General features: G+C 38.4%; 1 protein-coding gene across 1 annotated transcript in view; it reads left to right on the top strand.

Annotated features, from left to right (window-relative positions):
* ctnna1 (catenin (cadherin-associated protein), alpha 1) overlaps positions 1 to 17243 on the top strand; it is a 126253-nt gene that overhangs the window by 6592 nt on the left and 102418 nt on the right. The window contains exons 4-6 of the mRNA XM_065274932.2: positions 6705 to 6871; positions 12152 to 12271; positions 14868 to 15137. Of these exons, the coding sequence (XP_065131004.2) occupies positions 6705 to 6871; positions 12152 to 12271; positions 14868 to 15137 (557 nt within the window). The remainder of the gene's footprint in view (positions 1 to 6704; positions 6872 to 12151; positions 12272 to 14867; positions 15138 to 17243) is intronic.

Here is a 17243-nt window from a genome sequence, read left to right as displayed (position 1 = left end):
CATAAAAGGAATATGGGGTCAATTATATGTAACGGATACCCATGTTCAAAAAAGACTTTCTGAAACTTGTTGGTTAGTTTTAGTGAGTTTGGCCTAGAAATACTGTCACCAGTGCCTTTTTGACACTTTGCATTTGTTTAACATGAGGTTACTACTACTTTTTAACTGTTTGAATAAGTCAGAATGCACGAAATACCGTTAACCCCCCCCCCAGTTGACAGTTCTGACATTGCTAAGTAGATTTTAGAAAAATGGTCACCTATTGCTTACTAATCTTATTGTATATGTGCTACAGAGGGATTGCCACAATCATTAGTGAACAGCTTGCCTCGACTTGCTGCAGTGATCCATCAAGATATTTTTATTTATGTTCTGTTGCCAAGAATATGAAAAAACAAGTGGAAAAACAACTTTCGTATATATCTCATTGAATCTGCCAGTTGTCAAGGGTGATGTCAGATGCAGATAAGGCGACACTTCACTTGTGTAGGACTCTCAGACAGGGTCTGTTACCTCCAGTCGTCATGTGACTAAAATAACCTAGTGCTATAGACTCATCATCATATGTTCTTATCTGAAGTGGGCATACTGACATGGAAAGCTACTTCCTTGAGAATTAGTCTGGCATTTCACAATTCAGAGATGCAATGTGCAGGCATAACCCACTTATTACTTGTTGAAATAACAGCTTAGTCAGACTCGACATTCAAACTCTGTGTATATTGGCTGAGTTTAGGTTATAAAATCTGTCAGATGCTGGCCAGCACACCACTGTGATGATGTGGGTTGTCACATCATTTTTCGTATGCTGTCATTGGCGGCTGAATCCAGACGCTGTTTCTCGCTGGTGCCGGGTACTGTCAGCTATGCAGTTTTGTTCAGCCATGTGTGTTTTGCCTCATAATGCCACCATTGAGTGGGGTTTAAGCTTCTCAAGATTGAAAAGAGATCCCTGTTACCCAGCTGTGGCTTACCTGCTGTTTCAAAAGCAGAAGAAGAGTCGGGCAAATGTAATCATTGCGTAATTCACATTGAATCCTTTTTAACAGTTTTTTGGAGTTGCCTGCTTCATGTATGCCTGCAACATTACCATTTCTCTTGGGTGAAATGTGTCTTATTTACCGTAACAGTCGAAATGGGTTTCTTCGCACCTTCCAATGGGACAGATGAAGGATGCTGGGAATGATAATGATATCTGCCTTCCCTCCAAGGGGAACTGGTTGCCAATTTTGCCCCGCTCAGATGTCCACTTTAAACAATTCATCACGTGCTTCTGCTGTCCTCTCGTGAGCGCTGCTTTAGAAGTGATAGATGTGATTTTGTTATGTGTGTGTGCTGATCACCATCAGTCCTGTGAAAATGGCCTTATTGATTGTAGCCTCAGCAGGGAACGACAGTCACAGATTTCTAAGTTCTCTTTGGGTTTTTGTGTGGTCTGTCGTGGGCCGATCTATTTTTAAGTGATGGTAAAAATAGGCAGGAACTACACTGCAGTCGGAGCTATTTGGTCATTGCGACCGTCTGTGGCAACCACTGCTTTCGCAATAAACAAGAAAATCCTGTTTTTAGATCATTCTGTGGGACGGACTTGCTGTTAACAGGGTTTGCTGCGCACACTTTAAAATATCAACTGAGGAAAGAATGAAACCCTTAAGCACAATGTTCTCACTTACTGCTGGAGATGCACCGATTGCAATTTTCTTGGCCGATTTTTCTGTAGGTGTGACCTGCCAGTACAGATTTTTGCCAATTTTGATTTTCTTTCTGAGAACTATAATTGACAGCATATAGGCTACAAACAAAAATCCACTTTTCTTTAATAAAAAACCTTTACTTTCATCATGAAATAAATTATTAAACATTGCACTTTCACAAAAAATGCATTAAGGCAAACTGTCTTTCATTTAAACATGAAACTTACATTGTGGTAAGAAGCATAGTTCCTAGTTATTATGACGTGTAGACTCAGATTTATCATGCTTCTGAACAAAATAAGCAAACAACATGCAGTGCATCTATATCAGTCATTCTTAATGTATACAAAGTCCATTTCATGTCTTTTAGTTTGTAAACAGAATTAAAGCAACGGTTTTGAAACTGCATAAGTGCAAAGTCTACAACCTTTAAGACCCTGGGGCAGGGGCGTCGCTAGACCCCTTTTACTGGGGCACGTGCCCCAGTGTAAATCTCAAGTTTAAATTTTAGCAGTTAACTAGTGCAATCCTTTACAAAGACAATCGCGGCAAAAACGGATCTATATGCAATGTAGTAGTTACCCAATTTACGTTTGTTAAAGCGAAGAAGCAGTCGCATTGATGCGTGCACGCACATATCCATGACCGCGCGCGTCTTTGAGTTCATCCGCGGCGCGCACAACCGCATTCAAAAGGTGATGCCGCGCGAGTGAGTTAGCTTATGAAAACATGACGAGACTAAAGTAAGTTTCTAAATAATAATGCTAATCTTATTTTGACTCAATCATTATTGGCTTCTGTAGATGTACATCAGAAATGTTTTGTGCAAAGCAGGGAAAGGGAAGCAGAAAGGAGAGATGATGAGTTTAAGGGAGGTACAGTAAGACAAACTACAGTACATCCTCACCCTGTCAGGTCTCAAACATTAGAGGAAAAATCTCAGGAAAATCTCTTAAGTCTATAGAATTGCATTGTTGCTGAGAAAATCAACACATGTATGTGTTATATTGTTCTGTTTTTTCAGATATTAAATTAATATTTAGTTTACTAATATTTAACTCTAGGACACTAACTTACATAACAGTTAGCAGTAACTATGACTGAGATTATTTAGTATAGCAGTCATAAAATGACTGGTTTCTTAAAATATTCTTGTAAAAATATTAATCATTGCTATCATTATATAATGTAGAAAATATTTCTCTGCTGTCATTATTTCCAAACATGTTATGCCATTTATGCTTTCAAACATGTTAATAATGTTAGGTATGATGAAGATTACACTTGTATATATATGTATGTTTCGCAGTAACTGTTGCACTGTAGAATAGTGGATTAAGCAAAGGACATAGTATAGAAGTGTTGCACACCTCTTGCACACAGCAGGCTTTCAAAAAAAGTCAGGAAAAAATGTGGGGCCTGTGCCCCAGTAGAGCTTTATGTCTAGCAACGCCCCTGCCCTGGGGAATCCCTGAGATGAGGAGTGACGTAGAAGGACACTTGCAAATTAATTAAATATCTTAAGTATCTAAATTTAAGAACAGAGAACTAAAACACGACAACAAAAGCAGTCTTTAGATGCAATGCCAATGTATGTTATTTAGATCAATAATCTGACAATAAATCGATCTGAACAGATTAATTAGTACCCCACCCCTTACGTGACATCATTATTTAAATTGTTAAATCAAGATGGTTCAAACAACGGATGTGTGACAGTTATCGGACTATGTTTTTTGGAAACAGTCGTGTCAAGTTAGTTAATTTCTCCATCTATACATCATACTGTTTGATTTGGCAAGCTATTTCGTTGTTCAGGAGAAGCACCCCTAAGCGGAGGCCTACACATTAGTGGGTAAGCTTGTAGCGTAATATCAACATGTCATGTGGGGATGCGTGCACGAATCAAAAGGGGCGGTTCGTATCGCGGTCTTTATGTAAAACTGATTAAGCTGTGACTTATTGCTTGCATAACCGGCTTGGAATAGGAATATCGTGAGACTGACTGTCCAGTGACCGGCCCGTCCGATCATGCATAAAATCTGCCAATTCTGATTAGTCGACTAATTGAATAATTAATACATTTTTCTAAAATTTAGCATGAGATTGCTTTAATTCTGTGGAAAATGATAGTAAACACAAGAAAGAATAGGGTTCTTCAATGAAAAATGCATATTTTATTAAACTTTGCTGCTGATAAGCCGATTCATACTAAAAGTAAATAAAAATGCCCTGTCTAAAACCAATTAGGCACAGTGCTGGGTCAGTATAGACATAAATGCATAAATAAAGAAACTCTATCATTTTTATAAAGGACAGGCACATTTGTTTCATAAGAAAAAATAAATTAAAATCAAGTAAACATTTTTTTCCTGTAAACCAGGGGCAGGCAAATTAGCAGCAATAAAACGGTAAACAAAAATATTAAGTGTATTTTGTGAGACATTCAGTGATCAATCTGTTGCAAAAGAATGTCTGCTGCTTTTGCAGAAAGGGGTCCATTGTGGCTCTCTTCTTCAGACTGCATGCATTTAATTTAAAATACTTTTGTCAGGCACAGTCGGGCATGATGTTTTAAAATCTTTTTAAAAAATTTTTTTAAGCGAAAATACGCATATAAAATGTACAATGTACATCCAAAACAAAAGGTATTGGCTTCCATGTCATTTAAATCTTACCGAGGCGAGTCATTCAACTGTACGACATGCTTTCTCTTTAAATGTTCTTGCGTCACCGAGGTGCTGGCGTGATACCCAAGGACTGCTTTGCAAACCATGCAGGTAGTCTTTTTATTCGCTGTATACAGGCTAAAATGCTCCCAAACTTTAGATGTTTTGGTACGCGCAGCTGCTGCGTTGGACGCCGCCTTTCTGTATGTTATCGCTCAGCAGAGAAGCTGATGTGCATGTGTGACTCTCGGCAGAGATTGTAATGAAGAGAGATGCCTCACTCGGTCGGAAAAAAAATTAATTGTCGACTATTTCTATTATTGATTTTTGACGACAACGTTGACGAATCGTTGCAGCCCTAGTAAGATCATGATTTTCCCTCAAAATGAGCTGTTAAAATGTTATGCTTTGTTGCTTTAAAGAGGTTTAAAGAGGAAAGTAAAAACGGTAGCACACGAGCCAAATGGGATGTGAAGTGATGACAGCTTTCCACAGCTACATCAGATAAGACATTCGTGTTATCCCCGGGACTCGACCTTCACCGAAGAAACCCACTTTGTGTGCTGCCGTGTGTCAGCGGACCCTGGCTTTGAAGAGACATGAAACGAGTCTTTGCTTTCAGCAGGAAAGGCACAGGTCTCACTGGCCCTTACTTTCCTCTGTCTTGCATGTCACAAAATGACACCCTAATGCAATTAACCCGTCACCCTTCACCCGCTGACATTTATCCTTGAATGTACAAATTCACTGCCCGAGTAATTAGCTCTGACTTTCACTGTGTAGTTGTTCTTATATACACTTATGCGATGGGCCGCAGAGAACCTGTATCCGAGATGTTGCCAAAATTGTTGGTTTGAGTTTCACAGCTCCCTATGATGCCCTGTTTGAAACCGAGCATTATTGATGTTTTTCCCCTGTTGGTCTTATTGTTTACTTGGCCCTTTGTGGTCATGCGACGGGTGTAGAGCTCTCTTGCTTGGGGGACAAAGACATTTCTAGAGCTCCAGCACAGCATGATGTTGATGTGTACCAGCATCTCTGTCTCTACTTTAATGTTCATCCTGTCCTGCAGACAGAATCCAAAATGACGTTTTTGCCACACCTGCTGATGAGGAGTCAATTGAATAGACAATAACAGGCCATGAAGATTTCTTATTGTCAAAAACTGTATTTTATAATTTGGCTGTGATGGTGGCAGTATTTTACCACCCAGATGTTAATGCACAGATTCATCGTGATGGTTATAGGGTGTGTGTTTGTGCAAAGGGGCAACCTTCTCATCTATCTGATGAAGACAATACTGGAATTTTTTAAACTGCAATTTATTGCCTGGCCACTAGAGGCTCCAAACGGGAGTCAATTCCCATAGACCCCTATGTAAAAATGGCCAACTTTACAGTAGAAAATGTTTACAGTTGGGCACAAATAGTTTTTTTGGTCTATATAGCTAATTTTGCACTTTGTGACAACTGTGAAGGGGTGAATTTGTTTGTAAAAGTTTTGCATAATTAAGGGTGTGGCCACTTGAGTGATGGTTGAACAGTTGTTACTAGAGTCGAGCTAGGCGGGCGTGGGTTCAGCAACCAGCCATCTCCGCTTCACCCAAGTCCCACCTCTTTAACCATTTTCGGATATCCGCGAATGATGTGCGGTGATGCGCGGCCAAGATGGCGACGGCAGGCACTATCTACTTTAAGCTTCAAAAACGATCTCTTTAGAAACCTATGGGTGACTTCACGGATTCTACGTCCATCTTTTTTACAGTCTTTGATTTGTGCCTATTATTTTGAAATGCAAAACTGTAAATGAATATGCTGAAAATGCGTTTTGATGGTCTAATGGTAGCGCAGATGGATACTTTTTACAACATTGGCACTGCACCACCACAGTGACAACGGTCACAGCCCTATTTTATAACCTTATTCAATTGTTTGTATTCCAATTGTCCCGAAAAATGTGACACTTTTTTTTTGTTTTCTTTGATTTTTATGGCTTGCTTGCATCAATGAGAGTTAGTTCATCTTAAACTGTATTACCAGCCACTTGAAAGTAACTCTTCATTTTCACATTAAAAAGCAAATTTTTCTTGCTTCCATTGAGTAGCAGTCTGCACCCTTGTTTAAAAATGACCTTGTTGTGTATTATTATCATTGTGTGTAAATTCTTTCTTTGTAAGTTAATTAGGTCTTAGTCTTTAGCATTTCAAAGGCCTGCTTTGAATGTAATTGCTGCTTCAGATGTTCACTTATGTTATGTTGCCTGATACATTTGAAATACATCATTTCTTAACCATATCATGGAGACTAGGAAATGACAATGGGATTTTGTATGTTTTCTTCAGGAGAATCCATGAAGTTGGCATCAGGAGAGTTTGCTGAGGATCCTTGTTCTTCAGTGAAGAGAGGCAACATGGTGCGTGCTGCACGTGCACTTCTGTCTGCTGTCACTCATTTGCTTGTGCTGGCTGATATGGCAGATGTATACCAACTCCTGCTTCAGCTCAAACTGGTAAGACATGCATACAACATACAAAACTGTGTTTTTATTGAGGGATGCAATGAATGTTCGGCAACTAAAACCATTCACTTCCTGTGATCACGCTTTAAATGTGATTTATTGTTCCGCCTAGGACCTACGCCGTAGCTTAACTGTAGGCTGTGCATAGCTCTGTGTAGCCTGACGTGCACCTTTACATTTTATTTAGATAAAAAGCTGTTAAATTTAATTCTGTTGCATAAAACTAAATGAAGAGTATTTAGCTTTGTTTTATTTTCGTCCAATTTATCTGTTTTGTCCCAGAATTATCATTTCGTTGCATGATTAGTAAAAATTCTCTAGGAAATATCACTTAAAATTTGAACAACCATTCCAGGGATTTAAGAGGTGTTAACGTTTAGATTCGGAGTGGGCCGATATTAGGGTTATTTCAAACCTTCATATCTAGCTTGAGCACTTCAGACTGAGTACACCGCTGATTTTAGAGTTCTCTTTATAACCCCCTTCATTATCTCTAACCCCATACGTCTAGATCTGAATGGGCTACCACAGAGAACTGGCTTTGGTCCAAAGGTGTTTTTTATGCTGCTGGTTAAGCGTACAAACATGGATGCCTGAATTTATTTAACCCCTTTTATGATCTCTGCTGGTTTCTGTTCTTTCATCGCCCTCTTACATTGCCCAATTCTCCTTGAACTTCCTCATACAGTGATTCTGACGCAGACACAGTTTTAGTTTTTCTATTTCGCGTTTTACACCTCTTTGAAAGCATTGCTGTAGCCTAGAGTTGAACGCGTAAACCTGAATCTTATATTTGATTTGTTTGCATTCAGTCGATGGTTTGTTGGTGCAAACTAGATTACAGCTGCCTTCTCTTTCTGAAAGCAACAAGCTATTGAATCACACTCCGTGTAGTCTTTGATAGACTGTAGAGAGGTCCTGTCACGTTTCTAAACAAAATGATTTCAGTGTTGGCAGTCATGTTGAAAGCATTGCACCCCTCTGAGATTTCATAGGATATGTATGATACAGAGATGAGTGAATTTTGTTTTTGTCTTGCATCAACCAAAAAACACTGGCATAACAATTTGATTGTAAGTTATGACGGATGTTTGTCCAATTGAGAGTAGGAGCGTTCTTATGGAAGTAAAGGCACTGTGTTTTCTGTTATATTGTTCTGAGAGCTCGGCTTAAAGGGGTGTTGAATTGAGCAATCAGGTTTCCCTTGGTCTTTTGACATATAAGAGGTCATTGAAATATAAAAACTCACAACTTCCTCATTAGTCCAAAAACCAAGCTGTCAAAATGCTTCATATCAGTTTTTTTTTTTGTCTCAATATGATTCTATAGTGCAACAAAAGTCAACAACTAATTTTACATCATTTGCCTCTTCCGGCCTGCTCACTGATTTGTGCATTTTAATAAGAGGTGAGGAAGACGCAAACACAGGGTGACTTAAGCAGTAAAATGATAGAGATGACTTTGAGGATTAAAAGACATTGTGAAATGTATTTGCATTGCCTGCATTCTAACATTAGGAAAGCATGGATAAGGTTTTGGATGGCATCGGAAAGGCGCTGTTTGTTCACTTCTATTTACTCTGGATTTGTTTTTAAAGTCACCCTGTAATTGAAATTTAAAACTTCATTTTTTATGGAATATTGTAGTGTTTTTATAAGTGTCTTATCTGTGCACTTCATTATTTTTTTTATCTTTAATCAAAAATGTGAATCACCCCTCCTCGAAATGACCCCTCTCCTCTTCCTGTCATGACGTATGGTGTGAGGGCGGGGCTATTAATGACTTGTTTCTTGCTGGGAATAGATCCTAGCGATTAGCAACATGGCCCAACTTCCAATAATTCAGAGTTCTCAAAGGACGATTTCAAGTCCTGCCCTGCATTTTTTTTTTTTTTAGAAGCCATTTCACTCGGTTATGTCACGATGCATTACAAAAGGAAAATTGCTACTAAATACAATTCATGATCAAATGAGGTTTTTGTAAATGCTTGTGTGACCATTAAACATTTCTCTAAGTTTGACTAATGTACTAATAAATGATTTGACTCATACATTTGCTGAATAAATGTTGCTAAATGAAAAATCATATTTGTTCCATATAGTTCACCATTTTTCATTTAATTTTGTGCTTTTGCACTCATCGTAGTTGAATGTAGGTGGCAGTTTATCTAACTCGCTGATTAAATATCACTAATCACTAGGGCTGTCACTTTTTATTCAATATTCGAATATGCATTCGAACATGACGTGAAATATCCGTATTCGAACTATAAATAAACCATCCGGTTTTTAAAATGCCATGTGTGGCGCATTTTTTACAGTACACCTCGTAATAGGAAGGAGGCTAGAGTGAGACCGATGACAGCAACTGTGCGCACGAGAGGGAATCAAATGGGACCAAAATAAACCTCATGTGCATGTCAATATAGAATTATAGTTTGTATATAAAATGACATATTGTTTATAGTGTTAAATATTATAGCAGAATAAAAATACGTGTTAATACGTTCGCATTATGAAATTAGCATGTATGAAAATAATTTCATCATTTTTACAATGCAGTGTAAACTTTCGATTAAACAACAACAGCATTCGTCTTGTAAACGGATTTGAAATGATGATGTGTTGATTGTCGCGCGTCACATAGACGACAGAGTGAGATTTGCTTAACTCATCTATAAGTTAAATTTCATCTCAAGTATCAAAGGGTTTGTGCTCTCTATCATTAAAAACGGTCAAGCAAACAGCACGCGCAGAGATAATGCACTTGTCAATGACGGCTCACAAACGCGCGGGTTATAGGCTGTATGTGTGCTTGATGTCAATGAGATTACTTCCCACAAACACGCTCAAGCGCGGGATATGTGTGGTTGTCAATGACGGGCATTAAATCCGTCGAATTCCGCGGAGTTTTCTGCCGAAATCTGCGGGCGCGAATTCCGTTTGCGTCTGCCTATATACTCCTGCTGCTATTTAAGTTGTCACATTATTGTTTGTAACTGTTCTGAATCGTTTTTTCTAAGTTTGTTATTCATAAGTTGATAACCTGCTGTTTCAAACATTAAGTAAAAAAGTAATCCAGACAACCCTGTTTATGACTGTCACTGTTAATAATTTTGTGATTGAAACTCCATTACGGTGGTTTTTTTTTATGCGCACGGGGGGGGGGGGGGGGGGGGGTTGCTAGATATTCGAATATATTCGGATACATTGCATGATATTCAAAATCCGTTCGAATTTGATTTTTCTCAAAAGTGACAGCCCTACTAATCACTCCACTAATCATTTCGCTTCAATACATTCATATTGATTCATGTCAGTTCTTCAGTTGTAATGCTTAACCATCTATTAAAGAAAAGGTTTTCTTTTATATGGGAGCTGCTCTTTTAAAATGACTTGTAAGGTGAAATGTGTTGTTTTTGGCAAATTTTAATAAAAATATATCAGTTGTATCTATGTGAGCATTACAGGAACATAACTCTGCCTCAATGCTCAAGATATGTTTGACTGGTCATTTACACGAGGGCACTCAAAACTTGCACATTAATTTTTACTATCATAGTAAAACTACAACGATTGGGGTTTGACTTTTTCTATTAAAATAACCATCTTTATAATTAATCCTGACTCTCACCATAAACGCAGCCATAGATGTTAGTGTGGCCTTCTAAAAGAAAAAAGTTCAAAATGTTTTTCTGTTGTGCAGATGCAGGTATATTTCAGACGGCTTTCTGATCCATTATCCGTCCTTCTTTTGCAGCAATTTAAAGCAGACATATCATGCTTTTAAATCTGTCCTTTTTACATATAAATCATCTATTTGTGGTCTATGTAAAGCGAAACTGCAATGCTTGGGTCTGAATTCCTCATTATTATAGCCCCACAGGCCCCCTTTCTACCCCTTTTCTGATGTGCAGCTGAGAGCAACTCGTTTTGGTACTGTCTTTTTAAATGCACGTCATACCCTGCCCCCTCTCCAGGTTGTAGAGGTGACACTCGGTTAAACTCCACCCCGTTCGGCCATTTTTGTAGTTTTATAGCAGAGATTCGATTATCTAGCTGCACAGAAACTTTTTATTTACTCGTTATTCACAAAATGTCAACAACGGAAGACTTGTCCATCCAGCCTTATATGTTCGCGCCAGAGTCGGAAACCGACTGAGAGGAAAATGAAGACGACGAACCTGCAGAACAACGTCTTCATATGGAGGTATCGCAATGGTGTGAGGCTGCAGCCTCCGGAGGTCGCATATCTAGGCTGCATACGTCATCAAGACGGTCTTATTTCAGAATATTAACAATTATAAAGTTTACTATTATTCTTAGTTAATCGTAAGTTGTTGTAATGTGCTCATGACTTGCAAATGTAATGCTCAGTTAACTTAAACCAGGCTTGATGCCCAAAAGCGATCTCCGCAGGCTGCAGCCTTCGGAGTGAGAAACAGCACTGCTAAACCATGACCACCGTGTACTTTACTTTTTTACTTTAAGTTATAAACTGCTTACCGAAGTGCTCTGCTCGTCGTCTCCAAAGAAAGAAGTAATTGACCCCTCAATCAGACGAAGTCTATCGGCAATTCCTTCTTTATACTGGCGGAGATTGGTGAAGTAGTTATCCTTAAAGTGCCTCGGGCACACAAAAATGACTTTACCCACAGATGTGAGTACATTTCTTACGCTCTCGTAACTTCTGCATCCTTGAGCTTGGACTACAATATCGCAGCGAGAAATATAAAATGGCGGATTGCTCGTAGTGTTGGGCTGGAAGTCGATGTCCTTATTTAGCAGTTCCGCTGCAAATACTGTGACGTAATTGTTCAAAAAACGTAATAGATAATAGAAAAATCAGAACCGGTTGGAAAATATGACCAAAACAGAATATAAAGATATCAACAAAGCACCTGAAGAGACTAATTTCAACTTTTATGTACTTATAAACACTACAAATATACAACAAAATGCATTTAAGAGCCAAGAAAGTGGATTTAGCATGATATGTCTCCTTTAATGTCCGCTTTCACTTATCTCTCGTAATAAAAAGTGACAATGTTAATGTTTTGCTAGTTGTTTTTGACAACATGACAGCGGCCTTCTGTCTCCTGCCCATCTCTGATTAGATATAACCATATCAAAAGTACAGCTGTGTTTTTGTAGGTCAGGGTTTTTGTAAAATGAGGCACGTCTGCATAATTGCTGAGTCTGGTAAAGTTCCAGAATGGCTTATGATTCATGTCATTTTCTTCTTTAAACCTTTTCCATTCTTAACCCACAGGTAGAGGAGAACCTGGTGAACGTGCGTAACGCTGGCACTGAGCAAGACCTGGGCATCCAGTACAAAGCTCTGAAGCCGGAGGTGGACAAACTGAACATGATGGCAGCCAAGAGACAGCAGGTAACTACAGATCTCTCTACCTGAAGAAATCTCTTCCAGTTTGGGGTTGTACTGACATCAGAAAGCATTGCACGTTTCATGCCATGTTTAAAGATTAGATGCTTGTAAGCATCCACAACCTAGATGTTGACTGGTTGAAGGGTATTGCTTTGGAATTATGAAAACTAGTAACTTGATATAAGCACTCGTATTATTGCCTCCACATGACAAATCTCTTTATTGTTTCCTAATCTTTGTAAGTCGCTTTGGATAAAAGTATTTGCTAAATGCCTACATTTGAATGTAACAATCTCCTTAATCCCAACTGAGTTGGAGCAGCTAACAAAATCCTTTCAAATGTTATGAGAATTGGGTCTTTAAGATTTTTCCTTGGTTTATTAGGTGAAGCAGTAGTCAAAAGTGATGGATTTCAGGATGAATTTTCCAGGTGAACTCACTGGCTAATTGGATGAACATGTTTGGGTTTTGAGCAAGATTCTAGTGTCTTCACAATGATAATTATTTCTTGGTTGAAATGTGGAGTGTATCTGTTCATTGGATATGTATTCAGTGTGATTTCACATATCATGCTACACTGGGTCCGTATAATTTCTTCAATCATTCGGCAGATGCTGTGGCCTTACTTCCGAGGTGCAAAAGTCTTGGTTATTAAATCTTTTTCCCATCAACTTTTTCTTCCTCTGCTCTCTCTTGAATGGGGCATTAATCCTCTGTCATGACAGTCATTTAAGCCCTGTTCCTAAACCCTAGTGTGCTGCTTTGCTATCCAATTTTTTGACTTTTTTTATCCTAACCATGATCAAATAGAGCTTTGTGATGGGCAAACATCAGCAATTCATTAATTATTACAATAATTTGATGTTAACATGCTGCTAAGATTCTTGTGTGTTCCACACATTTTTTAGCATAGAAATAGGTGCTCTTTAGTACTTTTCCACATCTTATTAGGGGTGTACCAGATCACAAAACTCTGGGTTCGGATCATATTACTGTTTTTGAGGCACGGATTGGATAATTTTATCAGATCAGCAAATAAGGGATGGGACAAATCTAATGAGAACAAATAAAGCACTTGCAAACACGTATAAAAAAAGAACAAAGTAACACATTAAGTAAGGTCTAAAATTAGCATTAGGTACAGAAATCGAATCAAGTGAATAATAACACTTAATTGCATAAATGAAATATAATTATTATTTGTTTAGAGCTACATAAGTGATTTTCTCTTTGTCTTGTTGTTTGATTAACATTAACGACACCAGACTTAAGTGTGTTAATTGAGGTTACTGTCTCTTTAAGAGAAGCACAGACTGACTGTAATCTATACATGCACTTAAGGCATAAACGCATGTTTTTATTAGATAAAGATTTTGTTTGTATGTGTCCTGTCAAGAACAGAAAGATTCTGTGTTGTTCGCTTAATTTTTGAAACTCGTCTCTCCGTGTTTGCACTACTGAGTGCACGCAGACACAGACGGAGGGCGAATTACAAACAGCGCTTCAGAAAGGAGATGCAGCACAAACAGTCACTCCACATAAAATGAAAAGTGATCTATTCATCAAATATATTTTAATAGACTACAGTATGAGACACAGTAGTGCAACACATCAATTCTGATCTGTGAAGGGCATAGAGATGATCACGTCTGGAGTCGGACCAGACACATTCAACCGCATGTGCGTTTGTGCCTACAGAAAACTGCTCACTAATTGTTTAAAATCACTTGAGTGTTAACATTTTGTAAGCCTTTGAAACGCATACAAATGATAAACTTTAAGTTTGCGTATTAATCAGTGAATTGCACGTGAGCCGAACCATGGGTTGTGATCCGTACGGATCAACTGCGATTTGTTACACCTGTACATATTACAATAATAGCAAATTGATCAAAACTATAGAAGTAAAAACAGTGACTGAAAAAATCCATTAGTTTGAGAGCCCTGCATAACAGCATTTATCACTGACTGATGTCCAGGTGCACCTTATTAATATTAAATGTGAGCCTTAAAGTATTATGTTTATTTAAAACTGAGTTTACATTTGATGTTCATTTTTAGCCTTCATATGTAATTGATTTATACCATTTTAATTTTTTTAGATTGTTTGTTTTATAGGAGGGGAGGCTTCATAGATTTGGCAAATTAATTTGTTCAGAAGTTTGTAGGTACAGACATTTGTTTTGGACATTCTTTGCAGTTTATCCCAAGGCTTTTTTTTAACATTCATTCATGAAATGTAGAAGTATATCGGAGTTAGAAATTTTGACCATATTGTCCAGTCCTACTTTGTCTAAGATGATTTGTCTAAAGAGGGCCTACCTGTTGAGCAGTTATGAGTATGATTTATTTAATATGTAACTATAAATGCAGCACTAGTTTTTAAAAACAGAGCATTGCATTGTATGCCTGTCTGCCATTTTACTTTAACTCCACGTGGCCCATTTGTAACCATGTTGCAGGCTGTTATGCTTTGCTTTAATGATCTGATTATGAGCATGTGTTGACCCTCGGGGGCAATGCTGTATCAAACCGTTTCAATGTCTCTATTATGACAGGCTGATAACCTAACCCCTGAACTGTCCCCTTTATGTGACAGGAGCTCAAGGACGTCCATCACAAAGACCAAATGGCAGCGGCCCGTGGCGTCCTTCAGAGAAATGTTCCCATGCTGTACACTGCATCACGCGCCTGCCTGCAGCACCCAGATGTGGCTGCCTACAAGGCCAACCGGGACCTCATCTACAAACAACTGCAACATGCTGTCTCTGGCATATCTAATGCAGCCCAGGCTACCAGCAGCGAGGACTCCGGCTTCTCTCACCCGGCAGGAGGAGGAGAGCTCGCTGATGCCCTTAACAACTTTGATGTAAGTCATTGGGCAAGCTGTGGATGTCACATGTTTGACTGCTTTCTCTAATCTAGACCAAAATGGGCATCTAATAAGGGAGTGGAGAATTGGCATTCGATATCACGGCTAAGGCTAAACCGAGAAACTGCCTCCCTGTAATTGAGGAGAATTTGCTTTTAGGTAGTAGGTTGATTGCATTGGGACAGACCCCATAAACAAAGAACGTAAAATGGGGTTGTGACTTTGTATACGCTTTCTACAAAGTAAAGTCTTGCCACTTTATTGTCCGGCAAATTGCTCACTCAGTCCAGGTCTGGCAATGGGGAAATGTGTAAAATTCAAAATTAAAGGAATACTCCACTTTCATAAATAAAATCTGATAATTAACTCACCCTCATGTCCATTGTTTTCCTCAAAATACTTAATTTCTTCTGAACAAAGAAAGACATAAACATCTTTGAGGACATGGGGATGAGTAAATTCAGAATTGTTTTTATGAAGTGAAGTAATCCTTTAATGAAAAAGCTGAAATGAAGCATTATGAAATATGCAATTCCTAGCAGTCTGTAGGCATGTCTTATGCTGTGTACACACCAAACACGAAGCGTGATGTTCCTCGCTCTAAATTACTCGTGTGATTTAACTTCATAACGTGCACATTTTCAACATTATTTTCAACTTGCACTAGCTGCATTTGAGCGAATCGTGTGTTTTTGCTGCAATGGCACTGCCCAATTCAGCTCGTTTGCATTGCCACACGCAAGTTTGCGTCTATCCACGTCTTTACATTGTTTTTGTATCTAATCTACTCATGCAAATGGTTGAATTTGTGTTTGGTATGGATGCCCTGTTAGGTTTTTGAAAAGCAACAGCCGCTGTAATATCCACATCATTAATTCATCGTTGGGTCTGACTGTTGTAACTTGTTTTCAACTTTACACAAATGTTAGGAGATTCACAGTTAAAGTTAAATTTGTAGACGGCAGCAGTGTTTGCCACAGAGTTTATGGCTGTGCAGAATGGTTAGGTCTGAATAAAACATTTCGATATGTTCTGCCTGCGGTTTGGGTTACGTGAAAGGTGCACAGGGTTAGAACAGGAGTAGTGAGTTATTGACATCTAATGTGTAATTGAGCTGTCAGGAATATATTTAATCTTGCACTGAATCACTTTACAATTGTATGTCCAAATAGATTCCAGCTACTGACGTCAAAGAGTCTTTCACAAGTTTAAACTTGTGTTATTTAGTTGAGTCAGGTCACTACAGTCACAGTTCCCCCTAACACAGAAAGATCATGGAAAGTGTTTAGCAAATTTGACTACACAAGGATTTTTTCTTTCCTGATTTGACTTGTACTAATGATTAAAATCGGTCTGTAAATTTAATTTGAGGTTAAGGGTAGCATTAGATCATTAGCTATACTTCATTTATCCCCGCTTTCATTTGTTTTTAGAATAGGATGTTAACCATTAGTCGAGCCGGTTTGGTCTGCTGCACTCTCAACATTTTAAACAATCAGTTAGTGATATAAAATATTAAAATGATATGCATGAACTATAATGTTGCCATAGAGATCTTATAAAAGGAGAAATTAGATTATAATGGCATCAGCAGTGTTCTTTCAAAAGCCAGAGAGTATCCAGACCCAGTACTTTATAAATGAGTTTGTGCTGAGAACAAGTGACCTTTACTTTAAAGTAATAGATATTTCACAACTGTACCATGTAGGACACAGCTTTCCTCTCCTGACCTCCAATCCTGTGGTGTTTTGAATCTGTAGTTCTTGCTTCGACTGACACAGGGCCCTCAAATTTAGGACTGTAATATAAGCTTTGTCCCAATGCGAGGGCTGCGAAGAGAATTAAATGAGACGGTCCAGCCTTCTGAGGATCCATCATTTTCGTCACCTGCTGTACAGGCCCACCGCGCCTGTCAGCAGAACAGAGCGGAGATGTTTCTGACGTATAAAAATAAACATGGAACCAGAAAAATATACTTTTTTTTTTTTACAAAATATGACGTGTTAATGTAGATTAAACTTACCAGTAGTGTATCAAATTGATAAACCTTAGAAAAATATGCAACATAACTTAATACTAAAGCTGTGACAAGAAACTTTTTTC

This window comes from Paramisgurnus dabryanus, chromosome 16, assembly GCF_030506205.2.
Source record: "Paramisgurnus dabryanus chromosome 16, PD_genome_1.1, whole genome shotgun sequence".
Lineage (NCBI taxonomy): Eukaryota > Metazoa > Chordata > Actinopteri > Cypriniformes > Cobitidae > Paramisgurnus > Paramisgurnus dabryanus.
The sequence above is the reverse complement of the archived record's forward strand: the minus strand, read 5'-3'. Positions and strand labels throughout refer to the sequence as shown.